Source organism: Dipodomys ordii, unplaced genomic scaffold (assembly GCF_000151885.1).
Source record: "Dipodomys ordii isolate 6190 unplaced genomic scaffold, Dord_2.0 Scaffold94, whole genome shotgun sequence".
NCBI lineage: Eukaryota > Metazoa > Chordata > Mammalia > Rodentia > Heteromyidae > Dipodomys > Dipodomys ordii.
Genome location: NW_012267310.1, coordinates 4,530,858 through 4,552,238, shown reverse-complemented (window position 1 = coordinate 4,552,238; position 21,381 = coordinate 4,530,858). Strand labels below are relative to the sequence as shown.

The window sequence follows — 21,381 nt, the reverse complement described above, 5'->3', positions numbered from 1 at the left end:
CCAGTTCCGGTTTTTTCTGCTTATGCTGAGGAATCAAACCCAGGGCCTCAGGCATGCAAGGCAAGCGCTCTACCACTGAGCCACCTTCCCAGCCCAATAGTACATATTTGTGTACAGAGAGCTTAGTTGCAAACCCAGAGTTTATAACCTACTTGAGGCTGCAGTAAGGTTTGGAAGGTGCATATAGGAAAACTATGGTCTAGTTTTACAATATTCAAAATGTTTCAGAGAATTCTGAAATGCAAAGTGAACTTGATTCCCATAGAGTAAAAAAACACAATATGTCTTATTTTTTTAGGAGAAAACATAGAGGAAGTGTGTTCTGATATGTGTGTGTGTTTGTCTGTATTACAGCAACTTCCTTCTACATATCAAAATAAATTAATGACAAGTGACTTTCTTTACAAGAGCTATGGCTTTACAGCAATCTAGTCATTGGAAAATGGCCACATCTTGACTATTTTTGGTCATGGGGCTTGAACTCAGGGCCTGGGTGGTGGTGTCTCTGAGCTCTTTGGCTCAAGGCTGGCGCTCTACCACTTTAAGACATATCACCACTTCCAGTTTTCTAGGGGGTTAATTGGAGATAAGAGTCTCACAGACTTTCCTGCCCAGGCTGGCTTTGAACTGAGATCCTCAGATCTCAGCCTCTTGAATAGTTAGGATTACAGGTTTGAGCCACCAGTACCCGGCCTTGATTTTTTAATGTCAGTGGTTGATCTCTTGGATAAATCCATTTCTTTCTGCTGTATATTTTAACTAGGAGAAGAAGTATCGTTTCCAGAACCAGGTGGACAAGATGAAGGAAAAGGTCAAGAATGTGGAGGAAAGATCAAAGGAATTTGTTAACAGAGTGGAAGAAAAGAGTCACGATCTAATTCAAAAGTGGGAAGAGAAGTCAAGGGAATTCATTGGCAACTTCCTAGAACTGTTTGGGCCTGATGGAGCATGGGTATGTAATGATTTCAAGTGGCCTGGCAATGATGTGTGTTTTTAGTTCATCCTCAGTTTATGGAGCCACTAGAGAAGATCCCTCACCTTAGTCCATGACATAGCCTCTGCCTGGCATCAGCCCCAGTGATTTCAAGTCCATATTACTTCCTTACTGAGCTACTGTCTTACTTCTCCCGGTGGCACCCAGTATCATCGAAAACCTGGCCTGATCTCTGTTGCTATACTTTGTCCAGAGCTGGGAAGCCATTTGGTTATCATTGAATGTCTAGAATTGCAGAGAATGGATTCATGGCTCATCCCAGGCTCTCAGTTGGAGCTGATGCAAAGCTTGGGACTAAGAGCAAAGCAGGTCAGGGAAGCATGGACCTTGTCTTGCAAGACAAAGTCCATGGGCTCTTGTATCAATCACAGGCATTTATGTTTTGGGGAGGACTATACAAAAGAAATGTAGTTGTCTAGAACACCCTTTGTTTTTCCATTGGAGACCAGGACTTGAACTTGCTCTCTGATGCTTAACGTTCATTGGCAGGTGTTCTACCACCTGAGCCACGCCTCCAACCCCTTGGCCACCCTTTCTCATAGGAATAGTCTTTTTCTCTATTTCTCTTTTTTCTTCCTTTTTTTTTTTTTTTTTTTCCCCTCCCCCTCCCTCCCTCCCTCCCTTCTTCCTTCCTTTTTTTTTTTTTTTTTTTGTTGTTGTTCTTGGTCGTGAGGCTTGAACTCAGAGCCTGGCGCTGTCCCTGAGCTTTTGTCCTCAAGCCTAGTGCCCTATCACTTTCAGTCACAGTGCCACTTCCAATTTTCTGGATTCAAACCTAGATCCTCAGATCTCAGCCTCCTGAGAAGCTAGGATTACAGGTGTGAGCCACCAGTGCCTGGCTCTTTTCTCTTTTCTTTTCTTTTCCTCTCTCTCTCTTTTTCTCTTATTTTTAAAAATCATCTTTAGGAGTTGTGCCGGGGGGGTCTCAATTTCACATGTCAGTTTGTGAGTATGCATCTGGATCAACATCATCCTTTTCATCATTTTCCTCCATGTCTCTCAACCCTACCCATCCCCTCAATTTACTTTGTTCCTCTTTCACTGGTAGTAAGAGGAAGAGAGGAGGTAGGATTTTGCCCTGCAAAGTAGGTGTCCACCATGCATCTATTTTACCATTTTCCATGGCATACAAGTTTCACTGGGGACTTGTCACAAAAGTTTTAGGGGAGCTGAGGCCATCATCTAAGAGAGAGATGTCGATTGTTTTCTTGCCTAAATCCTATAGATAACTGTGAATGATCACATGGAAAGGAAAAACAAAATTCTCGACGCCACTTGGAACTCCATTGGTATTTCTACTGTACTTACCCTTCCCCCCCCCAAAAGAAAAGAAGCAGTGTTGTCAGCTAACTGAATGGAGGTTCTATTGGGTGGTTTGGGGGCTTGAACTCAGGGTTGGGCTCTGTCCCTGAGCCTCTCTGTACTCAAGGCTAGCGCTCTACCACTTGAGCCACATTACCACTTCCAGATTTTTCTGAGTAGTTTATTGGAGATCAGAGTCTCTCAGACTTTCCTGCCCAAGCTGGCTTTGAACCGTAATTCCCAGATCTCAACCCTCTGAGTAGCTTGGATGACAGGTGTAAGCTACCATTGCCCAGCGAGGTCTTACATTTTTGAAGCTAATTTTCATTTTAAAACAATAAGAAACAATTCTCTTTGATTTCTCCGATTCAAAGTAGTTGAGATTCCCAAATATGATATGAGAAGTCTCTAACAAAATCCACTTCAATTTAATTACTTTATTGATGGCTTGTCACTGCAGCTTCTGTTCATTTGAGCACATTCATTATAAGATTATCTAAAAGTTAAACACTCAATTAGTAATTTGAACAATGTTCCAGAAGTTGGAAGAGATGTTTTCCTTCCTTCCTTCCTTCCTGCTTTCCTCCCTCCCCTCCCTCCCTTCCTTCTTCTTTCTTTCTTTCCTTCCTTCCTGCCTTCCTTTCCTTCCTTCCTTCCTTGTTTCTTTCTTTTTTTGTTGGTTGTGGGGCTTAAACTCAAGGCCTGGGCACTGTCCCTATGCTCAAAGCTAACACAGCCACAGTGCCACTTCCTGTTTTCTGGCAGTTAACTGGAGATAAGAGTCTCATGGACTTTCCTGCCTGGGCTGGCTTTCAACCATGATCTCTAGATCTCAGCCTCCTGACTAGCTAGGATTATAGGCATGAGCCTCCGGCACTCAGCAGAGATGGTTTTCTTAAAGCTTCTAAGTGATTTGAGAAGTAGATATGCTTGGCCAACAATGTCCGGTCTATGGGCTGAGGCTGAGAGGGGTGGATCGTCTGCATGCACTTCCTGAACCCCTAATAACTTCCAGAAAGATCTGGCAGGATGGAAAGGGCTAGGTACTGGGCTCCTTTCCGTCTTTCATTTTCCTCAGGTCCATTAAAACTTTTAATTCAGACAGTTTCATCGAGCGGACAAAGTAAAGGCTCTGGTCTTGAGAACATAAGGATCTGACCTTTCCAATTTGATCTCCTGTGTCTCTTAGTAGTTCCCATTTTCACAACTCAATTTCAGGCTCTATAGAAACAACATGGCGCCGGGCGCTGGTGGCTCACGCCTGTAATCCTAGCTACTTTAGGAGGCTGAGATCTGAGGATCGCAGTTCAAAGCCAGCCCAGGCAGCAAAGTTCATGAGACTCTTATCCCAAATAAACTTCAGGAAAAGACAGAAGTAGCACTGTGGGACAAATGGTAGAGTGCTAGCCTTGAGCACAAAGAGGCTCAGGGATAGCACCCAGGCCCTGAATTAAGCCCCAGGACCAGAAAAAAAAAGAAAGAAAGAAAGAAAAGAAACAACAGTGCTTTCTCCTCAAACCATACAGTATTCATTTGCTGACAGGTTTTTCAGAACCAAGTCACTGACACGGAGACCTTGCATTGGAATCCAAGGTCTGAATGGTTTCTTCCACCAGGAGGAAGCAAAGGCAGGGAAAGGGTGGACTATCATAGGAATTCTTTTTTCTGGTCCTGGGGCTTGATCTCAGGGCCTACGTACTATCCCTGAGCCTCTTTGGGCTCATGGCTAGTGCTCTACCACTTGAGCCACTGTGCCACTTCAAGCTTTTTTCCAAGTAGTTTATTGGAGACAAGAGATCCTTAGATCTCAGCCTCCTGAGTAGCTAGGATTTCAGGTGTGAGCCACCAGTGCCCAGCTAGATTTTTTTGTTGTTGTTGGTCATGGGGCCTAGGTACTATCCCTGAACTTTTGTACTCAAAGCTAGTGCTATACCACTTGAGCCACAGTGCCACTGCTGGCTTTCTGGTGGTTAATTGGGGATAAGAGTCTCAGGGACTTTCCTGCCAGGGCTGGCTTTGAACCTCAATCCTCAGATCTCAGCCTCCTAAGTAGCTAGGATTATGGGCTTGACTCGCTGGCGCCAAGCTTATCATAGAAATATTTTTTTTTATTTTTATTTTTTGCCAGTCCTGGGCCTGAACTCTGGGCCTGGGCGCTGTCCCTCAGCTCTTCAGCTCGAGGCTAGCACTCTACCACTTGAGCCACAGCGCCACTTCCGGCTTTTTCTGTTTATGTGGTGCTGAGGAATCGAACCCAGGGCCTCATGCATGCAAGGCAAGCGCTCTACCACTGAGCCACCTTCCCAGCCCTATCATAGAAATATTATAGACTAGTTGTTTCAGGTTTCTAGTGAAAGCGACATCGAAGCTGGAATTGTTCTTGGGGAGTCTGGTGACAGTGTGCTCAGGTAATTTTTAAGAAATGAAACCCAGCTTAGAGACTAGAGGTTTTTCTTTTTAATACTTGCTATTAGTGTCAAAACTGTTATTAACATTAATTTACTATATCAGCCAGACTTAAGCATTACTTTTTTTTCTGTTGACATTAAAAGTACAAGAATAGTTACAAGGATGTTAAACGCCAAGATAAGTAATTTGCTTTTCATGAATATGCTATTATTATAATAATTCTTTATTTGTGAATTTGGGATTGGAACTTATTTCTTAAAATAGAGAATCTGCATTACCAGCAAATACAGTACTGATACAAATAATCCAAACTTGGAAAGGCACAAAATAGAAAGATTTAAAGTACAAATTTTGGTCTAACAGCATTGGTATGCAGCGTAGTGTATAGCTTACGTTGCCTATGCCATGAATGTTTCCCCATTGACTGAATGTCTTGCATGAATGGGTATGTAAGGAAAAGCTGCTTACAGACTCTTCCAGCATCTGTGAAAGATATGGCAAGACCTAAATTCTCTGTACTCATGGATAGCTCCTTAGCCTTTCATTGCAATGTTGCTAGCTACGGAGATTGATTACAACTTGGTATTGGTAGAATCATATTCAATACACAGACTTGGCTTTCGTGGTCATCAACGCTATTTTGAATTTGTTTTTTGTTTTGTCCCTCAGCTCTTCAGCTCAAGGCTAGCGCTCTACCCCTTGAGCCACAGTGCCACTTCCGGCTTTCTTTTTTCTTTTTGCTTATGTAGTGCTAAGGAATCGAACCCAGGGCCTCATGCATGTAAGGCAAGCGCTCTACCACTGAGCCACCTTCCCAGCCCCTTGAATTTCTTTTAAGGAGAGCATGATCTTTCTAGTTTCCTATGGCTGTGGTTTCCTGCCTGACTCTCATATCAGTGGTGCTCACATGGTCCCAGGAAGGACCTTACACAAGCCTGTGAATAGCAGAAGGTGGGGCCCAGGGAGAGATTTTAGAGGCTGCCTGCCACAATGGCTTTTAAGATTTTTTTTTTTGCTAGGCCTGGGGCTTGAACTCAGGGCCTGGGCACTGTCCCTGAGCTTCCTTTGCTCAGGGCTAGCACTCTACCACTTGAGCCACAGCACCACTTCTGGCTTTTTCTGTTGATATGGTGCTGAGGAATCGAACCCAGGGCTTCATGCATGCAAGGCAAGCACTCCACCACTAAGCCACATTCCTAGCTGTCTTTTGAGAATTTGAAACAAGCAATCTATGTACTTCTCAATTGCTATAATTTAGATGATCTGTTCCTACTTATTCCGTCTGATATGTGGGTTATCAGTGTACAAGTTATTTTTCAATTGTATCACTTATTTATTACTTGATTCTTCTATGTAGTCTTTTTGTTTGTTTACCAGTCGTGGGGCCTGAACTCTGGGCCTGGGTACTGTCCCTCAGCTCTTCAGCTCGAGGCTAGCGCTCTACCACTTGAGCCATAGCAAGACTTCCAGCTTTTTCTGCTTATGTGGTGCTGAGGAATCGAACCCAGGGCCTCATGCATGCAAGGCAAGCGCTCTACCACTGAGCCACCTTCCCAGCCCCTCTTCTATGTAGTCTTGACTCATATGTAGATGGTACCCTATAATACAACCAAAGTGGCAAAGGGAAGAAACCTGTGTTAGTCAGCTTTACCTTACTGTAACAGAAATACCTATGACGATCAACTTTTTTTAAAAAAAGAAAAGTTTATTTTGACGTACAGTGCTAATTGGCCCTGTTGATTTGGGGCCTGTGGCGAGGCAGCACATCATGGTGGGAGTGTGTGGTGGAGAGTGCTACTCACCTCAGCAGTTGAGAAGCAAAGAAAGGAGCAGGGTCACCTGCTTCTCTTTGAAAGCACTCCCCCTAGTGGTGGAAAGGCTTCCCAAATAAACTGGACTTTGGAAGTTGCTACCACCTCCCAATTGTGCTATAAGCAAGAGCTCAGGCTTTTACCCACCGGCTTCTGTGGGACATTTCAAATCCAAACTATAGCAACTTCCTAGCAGAGTCTTATCATTATCTTTCTTTTTTTAAGGTGATAGGAAAGTTTACTCAAAAAGAAGGATCACAGAGAAGGCAAGACACACCATGACGAAGACAGCAATTTGGCCCACCTCTACCTTCTTGGCTGTCTTAACTTATTATTACCTTTCTTTGGTGGGTGTTTCTCTAGAAGATTGTCTCAAGGAAGGTACTTTAAAGGAATTTAATGTCAAAGCTTGGTTGCCATGTTGGAGATGGCAATTTGTAGTGAGGGTCAAGAAGCCTGGGTCAGGCTTGGGTCAGGCCTAGGTCAATGGCTTTTGACTAACATTCAATAGGCTTTGCTTTGGAAGTAGTCTTCCTAGTGAAAGTTTGTTATTTTTGTTTGAGGTATCTAAATCCCCAGGGCAGATATTCTATATAAATGTCAGTATCTCAACCATATATGTTGTTTTCTAAATCATTATGTAGCCGGGCGCTGGTGGCTCACGCCTGTAATCCTAACTACTCAGGAGGCTGAGATGTGAGGATCGCGGTTCAAAGCCAGCCCGGGCAGGAGAGACCGTGAGACTCCTATCTCCAATAAACCACCAGAAAACCGGAAGTGGCGCTGTAGCTCAAGTGGTAGAGCGCTCGCCTTGAGCTGAAGAGCTGAGGGACAGCGCCCAGGCCCAGAGTTCAAGCCCCACGACCGACAAAAAAAAAAAAAAAAAAGGATAAATCATTATGTATCATTTTGAATAATCTGCCACTGTTTTCCTTTACTGGCCTTGACAACAGAATTGTTTCTTGTTTACAATGAAGGAGCCTATTGTATTTTACTATGAAAACACACACCCTTTCCTTGAGCAGTAGGACATAATGGTCCTAAGTCAAAAGCAATGGTTATCTTGTTCATTTTAGACTGGGAAACGCCTCTTGTCCCAGATGTATGTATGCCAACCAAACAGGGAGGTGCCAACTGAGATACAAGATTGTCTTTAAAAAACTGAGACTGTTGTCTGGGAATGTGGCTTAGTGGTAGAGTGCTTGCCTAGCATGCATGAAGCCCTGGGTTCAATTCCTCAGTACCACATACATAGAAAAAGCTGGAAGTGTCACTGTGGCTTAAGTGGTAGAGTGCTAGCCTTGAACAAAAGAAGCTCAGGGACAGACCCAGGCCCTGAGTTCAAGCCCCAGGACTGGCAAAAAAATAAACTGAAGCTATGTGTCTAATTTCTTTTTCTTTTGAAAGGAGAAACAGATTTGTATAATGTGTGTGACCTACTGCTAGTTTTTATAAATTGAAGCAAATACATATACAACGTATAAATTGCTCTCTTCTTTTTTTTCCTTTCCTTTCCTTTCTTTTCTTTTTCTTTCCTTTCCTTTAGTCAGTCATGAGGCCTGAACTCTGGGCCTGGGCACTGTCCTGAGCTCTTCAGCTCAAGGTTAGCGCTGTACCACTTGAGCCACAGCACCACTTCCAGCTTTTTTCTTTTTGCTTATGGTGGTGCTGAGGAATCGAACCCAGGGCCTCTGGCGTGCAAGGCAAGCGCTCTACCACTGAGCCACCTTCTCAGCTCTAATTTGCCATTTTCACTATTTTTTTAAGTGCTGGGATCAGATCCAGAGCCTCACCTTCACTGAGCCTCCTCCAGTCCCATTTGAACTATTTTTTGGTATAGAGTGCATCAAGTACATTCCTTGTACATTGTTTTGCAGCCATTGCCACCAATAACTCCAGATGTTTTCATCATCCCAAACAGAAACTCTGTATCCTTCAAAGAAATTTCTTTCCTACCCCTGAAAAACATTATTCTACTTTTTTTTTTTTTTCCCAATCGTGGGGCTTAAACTTGGCTTGGGCACTGTCCATGCACTCTCCAGCTCAAGGCAAGTGCTCTACCACTTGAGCCACAGAGCCAGTTCCGGTTTTATAGTGGTTTATTGGAGATAAGAGTCTCACAGACTTTCCTGCCTGGGCTGGCTTTGAACCGTGATCCTCAGATCTCAGCCTCCTGAGTAGCTAGGATTACAGGCATGAACCACTGGCACCCAGCCATTATTCTACTTTTTATGGTAGTGGTACTGGAGTTTGAACTCAGACATTGTACTACTTGAGCCATGAATGAAAACTTCTTTATGAATTTGACTACTCTAAATAGAATTAACACAGCATTTGCCCTTTTGGGTCTTACTTATTTTACTTAGTATAAAGTATTACTTATTATAAAGTATTGCTTATATTACTTAGTATAAAGTACTCAAGATTCACCTATGGTATAGAACAGATCCGTTTGTCAGGAAGGTTCTAGTCTAGTTTCTCCATGCCTTTACTAACACTATTTTGTTTTGGTTTGTTTTCTAAATAATAGCCGTCCTCATTTCAGCTACTGATAATTCTGTATGTGTGTGTGTGTGTGTGCACGTGCATGTGTGCATGCATGCGTGCATATACACTAGTCTTGGGGCTTGAATGTAGGGCCTGTTCACTGTCCCTGAACATTTTTGATCAAAGCCAACACTCTACCACTTGAACCACAGCTCCACTTCCACTTTGTGTGTGGTGTGTGTGTGTGTGTGTGTGTGTGTGTGTGTTTTGGTGGTTAATTGGACATAAGAGTCTCATGGGCTTTTCCTGCTTAAGCTGGCTTCAAACTGCAAACCTCAGATCTCAGCCTCTTGAGTAGCTAGGATTACAGGCATGAGCTACCAGTATCAGCTTTGTCACTGCTAATTCTTAAGATCGTTCTGTTTTTGAGAAAAGAAATATAAAATGTTTTATGAAACTGAATTTGATTTCCTATTTGACACTACTTTTGGGCAATGAGGTTTTACAACAATGTACAAGCAAGCTGGGCATCAGTGGCTCATTAATGTAATCCTGCTGACTCAGGAGCCTGAGATCTAAGGAATCATGGTTCAAAACCAGCTGGTGTAGCAAAATGCACGAGACACTATCTCCAATTAACCAGCAAAACCTGAAACTTGGAGGTATGGCACCAGCACAGAAAAATGTACAAATAAAATGTACAAAAGTGTGAGTGAACACTAAATCCTTTTATGAAGCAAGTAGGTAGTTAAAGCTGGGCACCAGTGGCTCACACCTGTAATCCTAACTACTCAGGAGGCTGAGATTTGAGGATCTGGGTTCAAAGCCAGCTAGAGCAGGAAAAGTCCATGAGACTCTTATCTCCAACTAAACACCAAAAAAATCCAGAAATAGATCTATGGCTCAAATGGTAGAGTGCTAGCCTTGAGCAACAATGCTTAGGGACAGTGTACAGGCCTTGAGTTCAAGTTCTAGGACCAGCACTAAAAAACAAAAGTAGTTAATTATACAAGGTGACAAGAAGTATGGACTCACTTCCTAGTTGGGTGGCCATGGGTATGCTCTTTTGGTCTTGCTGTTTCCTTTCTCCAGCAACTCCTAGGGTTGCTGGATTAAATTCTTTCACACTGTAAAGTCCTTCTAACAGGATCTAGCACCCAACATGTGGCAGGTCCCACTAAAGGTCAGTTGGCAATGATGGTGTTTACTGATTTGGCCAGAACTAAACCTCCAGCCTCTCTTTGTGAGTAGTTGCTCTTGCTTATCAGAGTTCTAAAGCACATCACACTAGGAGTTTTTCCATTTCATTTTAGTAGAGATGACAGGATTTCTCAAAAACACAGAAACCTTTAAAGACCTTTGCTCCATGTTAAGTACTTCTTACGAAAGAAAACTTTGTAGGAGGGAAATTAAAAAAAATACTTTCATATGGACAGGACTATAAATGGGATTATTTTTCTTGGGCGAAAACTTTATAAATGGAAACCTCTTAATATAGTCAAAGATTGAAATGAAATACCTTTTCTCTTAGAAAAATGTCATGCCATGGTCTTCATTATTTGTTATATTTCTAAAGTGCTTTTCTTCCCAGGAAGCTCATTACAAACTGTCTCCTGACCGGATTACATTCAGCTCCTTTGCCAGGGAAACCACCCTTGAAGGCCCAACAGAAAGAGATCGGAGAATCTGTGAACCAGGCCTGGAGCTGTTTTGCATGGCTATCACATTGTTCATCATTAAAGATTCAAATTCTTTCATCCCCTTAGTCAGAATATTCTCAGTTTTGAGCTCGACTCAAAGTAGAGTAGATAAAATGTAGATTTCTTAGAAAGTGGTCTTCTAATGGAAATGCTGACAATCCATTAACAGCAGGAGGGCTAATGGCTGCCACTAAAAATATACTTAAAGATTACAGTAATAAAAACACATATTTTAAAGTGCCTGCTAAAAGTTCAAGGATTTTTTTTTAATGTTGCTGTTAATAATAGGCTACCCAATCCTTCTAGCATTTGACTTTGTCTCACAAATGGGTTTAATCTAAGTGAATACTGTTGTACTGTGCGGGGTTTTTTTTTTTCCCTGCTGTTTGATTGGAAGGGGATTGGATGTCTTTTGGCAGAATTATCAGTGCCCTTAATGGAAGGTAAATAATCGGTGTATTTGTAGACATGTGGAATTTCAAGTCTGGAAAGGATCTTCATGATCAGCAAGTCATCTCTTATTCTATCTGCTAGAGGAAACTTGAGATTAAAAAAAAAACTTGGCTAGAGTCCAGGAAAGGAAAGTCAGTACCTGGGGGGAGTTAATGATATGTTTGAGGTCTTCATATTTTCTCACCTAAGTCATTATTACAGTACTTGCCCCTTTGCCTGATCTCTCTGCCCAGGTTATGCAAGTTTCTTCTTACTGTAAATTTGTTTATGATGGTAAAACCAATATGTTGACATATCTTGGTATCTGCAACACATTTGTTCCAAGCCTTCTCTCATATACCCAAGTTACTAAAGCCCTTTGTGCAAAGTGGTATAGCATTTATACAGACCCTGTACACATCTTCCTGAATAAAGCATCTCTAGATTATATTTAACACCTAAGACGATGTAAATGTTACATAAATAGCTGTTAATACTGTATTTTTTAGAGAATAATGAGAAGAAAGTCATATATGTTCAGTGCAGACACATTTTTGGTTAATGGTTGGCTGAACCTGTGGGGATGTAGCTCACAGATATGAAGGGTACAGAATTATTGCAAGGAAAACTAAGACTTAAAAACACTTGCAAACCCACCACCCAGATCCTTTTTCCATTGGCATTATACACATTCTTGGTACAACATTGAAACCTTTCTATTCTAAAATCATTTTGATTTCACAATCACTCATGAACATTTTGTCTTTTCTTCTTCTTCTGCTGCTTCTGCTTTGTATTATTATTACTACCGTGATGGGGCTTGAACAGAGGGTCTGGGTGCTGTCTCTGAGCTCTTTTGCTCAAGGCTAGCACTCTACCTCTTTGAGCCACAACTCCACTTCCAGTTTTCTGGTTTTGATCCTCAGATCTCAGCCTCCTGAGCAGCTAGGATGACAGGTATGAGCCACCAGGGCCCAATCTTTTATCATATTATTTAACGATTTGTAACAACAAATTTTCATCATCTGCTTAGTATATCACCTAAGTTGTATTAGATATCCTGACCTATTTAGGGAGCTTGCAGTTTGGCCTGTTACAATGCTGCAATGAATATGCATATGCACAATAAATACGTGTATCCACATATACACAATAACAATAAATTTAATAACATGTCTCCTGAGGAAAAAATAGCTTTGGCAACTACTACCAAATTATCCCTCAGAGAAGTGCTACTCCATTACCCTCCCACCAGTAGTAACACAAGCATGGTCTTTCCCTGGGCCCTTGATATTAGCCATTAATATGTTTAAAAATTAGCTAGGTGCTGGTGGCTCCTACCTGTAATCCTAGCTACTCAGGAGGATGAGATCTGAGAATCATGGTTTGAAGCCAACCTGCAGCAGGAAAGTCTGTAAGACTCTTATCTCCAACTAACTACCAAAAAAGCCAGAAATGGCTCTGTGGCTGAAGTGGTACAGTGCTAGCTAGCCTTGAGCCAAAAGAAGCTCAGGGACAGTACCCAGGCCCTGAGTTCAAGCCTCAGGACCTGCACATTTACAAAAAATCTCTAATATCTGATATAAAAAGTATTTTATGTTAAAATTTTTATTGTTATTATAATGGTGATGCGCAGAGGGGTTAGAGTTTCATAAGTCAGGGAATGACTACATTTCTTTTTGGACAATATCACTCCTTCCCTCACTCTCTCTCAGTATTTTACATTTTAATCATGTGCATGTTTGATTAATAGTGATACTGAACATTTTCCATTTATAAATTGCTTTTGCCATCTACTTTTTAAAAATTAGGTTCTCACTCATTCATTCATTCATTCACTCATTCACTCAGGGAGTCTTACTGGGTAGACCAGGCTAGCTTTGAACCTGTAATTGTCACATCTCTGCCTCCTGAGTACTAGAATTACAGCTGGAGAGTGCTGGGATGACATGGCGTCATGCCTGGTTTATTTCGTGTTTCTGTGTAGTCTTTTCCTTTTTATTTATAAGCGCTGTTTATGCACTAGGACTTGTAGTAGTTAGTTATTTACATTTGTGTGGAGCTGGGATGGAGCTCGTGTGCTAAGCGGGTGTTCTCCCATTGCAGTAATGCCCCAGCCTCAGTGGCTAACTGTCTTGATATTTTTGCCTATTTTTTAAATCTTTTCCTTTTTATCTTATTTCATGATGGTCTTTCTTTGTGTGTGTGTGTGTATGTATGTTCATACATGTATGTACATGTGTGCATGAGTGCCTATTTATGTACATTTTTCCTGGGCTATGTGAGTGTCTGCTAGGCAAGCACTCTACCTCTGAGTTACATCCCTAGCTCTTTTGGTTTGTCTTGAAGTACAAAAGTTATTTTTTAAATTTAAAAGTAAATTTTATTTATTTTTATTTAATTTTTTAGAAGGTTTTGAATTGTTACTACACAGGTGTTAAACAGAGAGGTTACAGTTGCATGAGTCAGGTAAAGAGTAAATTTCTTTTTGGATAATGTCACCCCAAAAGTTAAATTTTTATGTAGTTAAACAGTCATCTTTGCTGGTTATGGTGGCTCAAGTCTGTGATCCTCTCTACTTGGGAAGCAGGTATCTGGGGATCACAGTTTGAGGCTAAGCCAGACAAAAAGTTTAGCAGACTCCATCTTAACCAATGACTGGATGTTGTAGCCCATACCCATTATCCGGGCCATGGTGGAAGCAACCTGTCATTCCTAGTGATGTGGAGAAGCACAAATAGGAGGATTACAGCCCAAGCTGACCCGGACACAAAGCAAGTTCCTACCCTACTTCAAAAATAAACTATGTAAAAAGTAGCTGGAGGAGTAGCTCAAGTGGTAGAGCATCTCCTAGCAAGCTCAGGGCCCTGAGTTCAATCCCCAGCCCTGCAAAATCAATCTTTTTTTCCTTCCTTTTTTTGTTCACATTCAGATATATTCCTGAAGTACAGATTTGGTCATACACCTCCCTTGATTAAAACCTTCCTGGGGCTCCTCGGGAAGCAATTCCGCCTCCTTCTATACTCCAGATCCAGGCTACTGGTAGTCTAGTCAGGGCAAGAAACTTGTACTTAGTACTGTCTTAAGCTGGTTCTCCATCCACTAGTCCCCATGGTGCTACACTGATCTCTAACTTCTCTTCCTTTGCATTATTAAAAAATTAGACAGTGAATTCTATTGCTTCTATCTTCAAAATATAGCCAGATGGTAGGAATCCATTTTGATGACATTGTAGATAGGGCAGAAGCAGAGGGCCAGAAAGCAGATCTGTTGTAAGAGATTGGGTAAGGGGGGGGTGACTTCAAAGGTCAATAAAGAAATATGGGAGCTGAGTATGGTGGTGGTCTTGCAATTAGATGCATTTTTCAGAACTCAAAGAACTGTCCCTGAAAATGAATGAGTTCATTAGACCTTAATAAGAACTAGGGGAACAATATATTGGGAATCTAGATTTCTTTGGTAGATCATAGCGCTTGAACTCAAGTCCTGGGCACTGTCCCTGAGGTGTTTTTTGTTTTTGTTTTTGCTCAAGGCTAGTGCTCAAACACTTGGAGCCACAGCGCCACTTCTAGTTTCCTAGTGGTTAATTGGAAATTCTCTGGAACTTAACTGCCCAGGCTGGCTTTGAACAGTGATCCTCAGAGCTCAGCCTCCTGAGTAGCTAGAATTACAAGCGTGAGCCGGGCTTCTAACATTTTTTTGTTTTCTGTTTCTTCCAATATCACCACAGCTATCCTGAGCTAGGAGCCACCACAATAGAGAATCCCTATTGTGATGGTACCTTCATTGGTCTCTGTTCAGAGAGGTCGATGGAAAAGAAAAAGCAAATTGGGTTACTGCTTTGCTCAGAGCTCTCCAGCTGCTTCTCGTCTCTTGAGAGATGAAAGAGCCTCCTGTTCTTTCTCTGGCATGATCTCCCCCAATGCTTCCCATTCTCCCCTTTCCCTACTTCTCATCGCAATATCCTCCCTCCTCCCCTTGACCATACCTGTGTGGTTCCGTTCAGATTAACAACACCAAGTTACCACAATTGCTGCCAAGATTCTCAGTGGCACAGCCCTCTACCCCTTCTCTGGTAATCCCAACCTAACTCTTCCTTTGCTCCACTCCCCACCCAGCAGACCCTAGTCCAGCCTGCTTGCTCTTCCCGGCACATCCCTCAGTGTCTTCTTGAGATTGTCTTCCTGGAAAGTGCTTCTCCATGCTTCTCACTCATGGACTCCCTCCCTCATCTGTTCCAGGTCTTTGCTCAAATAAGTATTTTCAAAGCGAGGCCTTCCTGAGTGTCCCATTCCTACCTCTATCCCTAATTGCGATCCTCTCTCATTTTGTTTTTCTCACAGTTCCATACCTTGTTTTTTGTTTATTGTGTGATTCCTCCTCACATCCATGATGATAGAAGTTAATGTTCTAGTTTATTCTACCTTCCCAGTAACTAGGACATTACAATTGTGCCCGTCAACTTAGAAATACTCAGTTAAATTGTATAGCTGGGAGACACAAGGTAAGAAGAGGCCCAAGAATTAGCAGTAATTGTAATCTTAGATACTGGCAGCCTCCCTACCCCAGAATTTCACTTAATTCTTGTCCCACTCATAGTCTGGGGCAGCATGGAAGTCTATGTTTGTGGGTGCGGTGTTTGAGGGAGTGGCTTTCCAGCCTATCTTTCCTTTCTGTTTAGTTGCTCGCTGCCTTTGTTATGTTAACAGATGCCTTCTCTCCAATCTCTCTTTAGAAGCAGATGTTCCAAGAGAGGAGTAGCCGGATGCTACAGGCCTTATCCCCAAAGCAGAGCCCTGTGAGCAGCCCAACAAGGAGCCGGTCTCCTTCACGTTCCCCATCCCCTACCTTCTCATGGCTCCCAATCAAAACTTCCCCTCCTTCCTCACCCAAAGCAGCCTCAGCCTCCATCAGTAGCATGAGTGAGGGAGATGAGGATGAGAAGTAAAGGAGGGAGGCTGGCAAGCAAGAGCCACACCACACAGGAAGGGGAGGAGGGAGTTCTGAGGAGGCCTGAGTGGTGTTTGAAGTAGAAGAGTCACTGGAGCTGCAGCTCAGCAGGGAGACCGTGAGCTCTGACACAGGAAGATATCAGGTGGGACCAGATCTTCCTCATTCTCCACCCAGCCCACCATGAGCTCCGCATGGAGGTTTCCAGCCAGACAACCTGCACCAACCTTCTTAGCATCATCTAGAGTCACTCCACTTTAACCTTGCTAAGGAACGGTGTGGCACACTAGGAACACTTGCACTCGCTGGGGTGACTTCTGCTTTGGTCTGTACACAAATCCTCATCAAAGAAACCACTTGTGGAAATTGGCTGTTCCCTCAACCTGCTACTTCCAGCTCTCTAAGGGCCCTGCACGTTGCCTCCTACCATCCAAGCTCTGCCAGAATAAGTTCATTTCCAATCAATGTGGCAAAGAAATCGTCAAGTTTAAAGACAAATTCTAGCCTGCTCAGTTCACCCAAACCTGAGATTGCAATGGATCAGCTCCTTCTAGTTCCAGAGCTGTGGCTCACTGACACAACTTCCTCTTGGGCTAGATACAGAAGATGATCTAAAATGAACCTTAATTTCTCATTCAAAGGAGAATTTTTTTTTCCAAGATGAACTAAAGCCTAACATGCTCTTGGCTGTACCTTCTTATCATTGGTGTGACTTCATTGCTTTCTAGAAATTACCTTCATTGGTGGGAACTGCAACAAGGAAAACCATTTTGTCTTTGAAAAAAAAAAAAGAAAAAAAGAGGATTTTGCTTTGCTTTGACACCAAGTGTGGCATATGACAAATGTCTGAAGCTTTTCCTTCAAGGATGCTCTTTCCATTTCTGACCAATTCAGTTTCATAGACCTCGAGTAACAGTTCGATGTACCAAACATAGTATAAAAATAGGGGGTGCTACCTGCACGTATCTGTTCCATGTATGCTCCAAATATGCTACCCTAAGGTGAATACCATATGCAATATGACTATATGGTGGAGACATTTTTCTGTATACTTCTCTCCTGCTCTCCACCCTAATGTCCTGCTGAAACCCTTGATGTAAAGAACCATCTGGTTCTCTTGTGACTTGGACATTTTGTCAAAAGCTCATTCTAGATTTCTGTAGAAATATTTGTTTCCGACCAGAAAATGACTGTTGTTCTCATGGACCTCCAATATTTTTTGGGGGTAGAAGGAGGCTCTGGACAGCTTTTCAAGGAACTATAGACTTAGTTCTTTGAATGGTTTAGGTAGTAGTATGAGGTGTTTTGTTTGTTTGTTTCTGGCCTTAAGTTTGCTAATGGGATGAATACCCTAAGCTTCCCACAGAAACTGCCTGAAGTTACAGTTCCCTTGGTGCATACAGGGGGCCTTGTCAAGATTGACACTCTTGGGTAGAAGGAGATATTGCCTGGTTATCCTGCTAAAGTCAGACAGAGCTAGGGCCTGACAGAGCAGAGACCTCAACCAGCAACTTGTGGGCAGAGCCTATCACCTCTTGTAACAGAAGCATCCTATTTCAGAGGCTTTGCGAACAAGTTTTCTGGGGACGACCAGTGAAGGAAGGTAGCATGTTTTGTCTTTCCCCTTTGTGTTGAAGCCTACCTCCCTTCCAACCTGAAAATGAGTAGTATTTGTTGGAAGGCAAGATGATGGGGTGAAGCAAGCTTGGAAATCACCTTGTTCTACGTTCTTTCTGCAGAACTCTGTCAAGTTCTCCTGCAGGACAGAGGGCTGGCAGGAACATGGCCTGTGAGAAGGGGATGTTCTCTCATCAAGACTCTCCCGAGAGAGGAAAAGGCTTCATTCCTCCATCTTGCTTCCTTGTCCTCTTCTGTCCACCGTGCATCCAGGACTGACCGTGCATGTATGCCTACCATGTCAGTTGATTAAGACTTGTGATAGTGAAAGAAGAAGAAGATCAGGTAGTGAAGTAAAAGAAAAAAAAATCTTCTTTAAGCCATTTTAGGACCTCATTTTATACATGAAAGTCTCTCTTGGGCAGGTCTTTGAATGCTATGACTCCATACCCCAGTGCAGGTGGATCCATTTTTACCCATGTCCTGCTCTGGGGCAAATAGTATGGGGTTGATGTAGATGACTGACTTTAAATTTGCAAGCCTTACACACCATACTGACAGGTGCCACATCACATGACGCAGATTGTGCCACCATAGCTGCCAATTATGGGAAATGACCAGCACTGGGAATGTTCAGGGATGAGCTAATGCAACCCGTAAGTGGGTTCAAAATCTCCTCCTCCTAACCTGCGCCTCTCCACCTTCACAAGGCCCTAAGTCTATTGAGAAGGAATATAGGGAGGATTCTGGAATGCAACTTTTGAGTGTTCTTGGTTGCCTCTCAGTCTCTCTGAGCCTTTTCCCTCCACACAGGAAGAACTGTGGCCACACTTTGTGCCACCCAGTCAACTGTTATGGCCAAGAGAGTGAATTAAGGCTACAATAAGAATGCACACAGAGCCGGGTGCTGGTGGGGCATGCCTGTTATCCTAGCTACTCGGGAGGCTAAGATCTGAGGACTGTGGTTCAAAGCCAGCCCTGGCAGGAAAGGCCATGAGATTCTTATCTCCAATTAACCACCGGAAAACCGGAAGTGGAGCTGTGACTCAAAGTGGTAGAGCGCTAGCCTGGAGCAAAAGAGCTCAGGGACAGCACCTAGGCCTGGAGTTCAAGCCCTCTGACTGACATCTCCCCTCCAAAAAGAAAAAAAAAACAGGAATGCATACAGTAAGCATGTTGTAAGCGAGAGAAGTAATGAGCAATGACAAAAGGCAGGGAAAGAGATTCTTTCTGCTCTATCAAGACTGAGGACAATAACTCAGGACAGTGAACGGACAGTGATGGAGATGAGAGGAAATGTCAGTGACGCAGGGGGGAAGTTGGAGGGTAGGTACTTTCCTCTCTTTTGCCAGGGTTAACCTGGGCCCCTCCTGGAAAGTTAGCAGATACCCATGCAGCGGGTAGGTCCTTGCCTCTGGGCATGCTTCTTCTAGAACTCCCAGAGTCTCCCAAGGGGACTCTGAAACTAAATGGTGACCCTCCCCTCCTGCAGCTCTACAACAGGCATGGCTTTGAAATGCAATGGAGTGTCTCAAGGCATGACCCCTTTGTGGTGAGCGAGCTGCTGTGTGCCAGGACCTTCAAAAGGCAAAGGCAAGCCAACCCCCATGAAGAGCAAGACATGGATGAAGCCTGGCTTCTGGCCTGCTCTGGATGGAAGAGACACAGCTGTAGGATGCCTTGCTCGATGCACACTGTGCGAGCCCTTCCTTGGGGGGCAGGGTGGGGAGGGAAGGAAGAGCACAGGCTTATTTTCTCTCCATTGCCCAGGACTTCCTTTAGGAACCCAGTCATACTTAAAGGAAAGGCGAGACGGCTTCATGAGTGGCCCAGCTGAATCTAACAGAGATGTATGTACCTAGTCCTCAGGCATCCTCTCAGCACTAGTCCTGATTGGTCTCCACAAGAGAGTGGCAGGGGGGCGGGGTGGGGGGGGATAGCTCATGAGGCATTTTCAACTTCTCTTTAGACTCCTCCTTCGTTTTATTTGTTCTGTCACTGCAATGTGTCTGGGGACAAAGCCATAAGAAGAGCATACACGCTTAAGACTTGTACATACAAACCAAGATGATGGTGACTTGTCTGGGTTAAAGCACGACCTTATGCCCAAGCATTTGTTCTGGTGCTGAATAATGCAAACTACTGGAATCAGCCCCTCTCCCTCTTTGCATCCCTCCCTCTCCTGCTCCCAGACAGAACACGGCATTCCCAAATCGTTTATAAATAAAGGGATGCATAACTGCACTTTTGCTTGTGTTTCTTAAGTGTGTTGTCTGTTTCGCTGTAGGATCCCTAGCTCCACGTAGAAAGAGATGGGCATGTAGCAGCTCACCCAGCCCACTGGCTAGCTTTTGCCAGTCGTGATTCCAGGAAGATCTGAACCTTCACTTTGTTGAATGGGGTCATGTTTTTGAGTTGCCGAGTGACCTGTATCTTGACTTAAAACATAAGTTTAGGGAGACATTCACGGTTGGCTCACACCTGCAATCCTAGCTTCTTAAGAGGCCACGATCTGGAGGATCCTGGTTTGAAGCCAGCCTCGGCAGAAAAGTCTCTGTGACTCCATCTTCAAAATAATCAGCAAAAAAGCAAGGCTGGGGGTGTGGCTCAAGTGGCAGGGCACCAGCTGTGAGCAAGAAAAATCAAGCAATCATACAGTCCCAAGTTCAAGCCCTGGTACCAGAAAAAAAAAAGATAGCTTAGGGACAGACCTACCTACAGGGGTAATCACATAGTGATTCCGGTCAGGACTCTGAATGGTAGGATTCACCACCTATTTGACTTGCAACTTTAGCCAAGCCACTTTGCTTCTCTAGCCTCGGTGTCTGCTTATGTAAAATGGGGAGATTGGAGGAAACAGGTCCTTTTTGCTTAGAAAAGTACCTGGACTTAGGAACGCAGCCTGTATTGCTTCCCAAGTTTCACCCAGCTACCATGTTGTCATTGCCTGACCAGGCCTAAAGGGCTTACTCCTCTGCTCCCCTGGGGTCTCCACAACCAGCAAGCAGCATGAGCGAGCTCATTCCCACACTTGGAGCATCAGCATAAAGGCTCTTGGGTCCCATCGACCTTTCTTATCACTCGCTGGAATGCTTCTGAGATATTCCTAGGCTTTGGGAAGTAGCGATTCCAACTGCATTTCCATCTTTGGGAAAAAGCCACCGCACTCAGCTGGAGACAGACAGATGGAGGTAGTGGTGCTAAATCAGGATGCCAAAATGTCAACAGTGAGGGCAGAGGTTATGTTCTGAGCACTGTGCACGCCTCTACCCCCACTGAACTTAGGAACTTCCATTAACTCCATCTGGAAAGGGTTAGGGCTTTGAAATGACTGCAATGGTAACATTAGCCTGAGCTCTAAAATACACAAAGCAAGCCAGGGCTGTAGCCAGTAAGGGAAGAAGTTTTAAAATAGAATGCCTATTATTCATAGACTGTATGGAAGCTTTGCCACACAGATCAAACACATTTTTAGCAGGCTGTATTTAAAGCAAGAGTTATTGGTTTCCTCTTGACTTCTATGATAGGTGTAGAGAAAACAGTAAGTTCTGCCGGGTGCTGGTGGCTCACGCCTGTAATCCTAGCTACTCAGGAGGCTGAGATGTGAGGATCGCGGTTCAAAGCCAGCCCGGGCAGGAGAGACCGTGAGACTCCTATCTCCAATAAACCACCAGAAAAC

The 21,381-nt window shown here is 43.5% G+C and overlaps 1 protein-coding gene across 1 annotated transcript in view; it reads left to right on the top strand.

Moving 5' to 3' along the window:
• Pcyt1b (phosphate cytidylyltransferase 1, choline, beta) overlaps positions 1–16,622 on the top strand; it is a 74,532-nt gene extending 57,910 nt beyond the window's left edge. Inside the window, exons 7-8 of the mRNA XM_013026497.1 lie at positions 764–952; positions 15,871–16,622. Coding sequence (XP_012881951.1) covers positions 764–952; positions 15,871–16,083 — 402 coding nt within the window. The 3' untranslated portion in view covers positions 16,084–16,622. The remainder of the gene's footprint in view (positions 1–763; positions 953–15,870) is intronic.
• Positions 16,623–21,381: the final 4,759 nt, after the last annotated feature.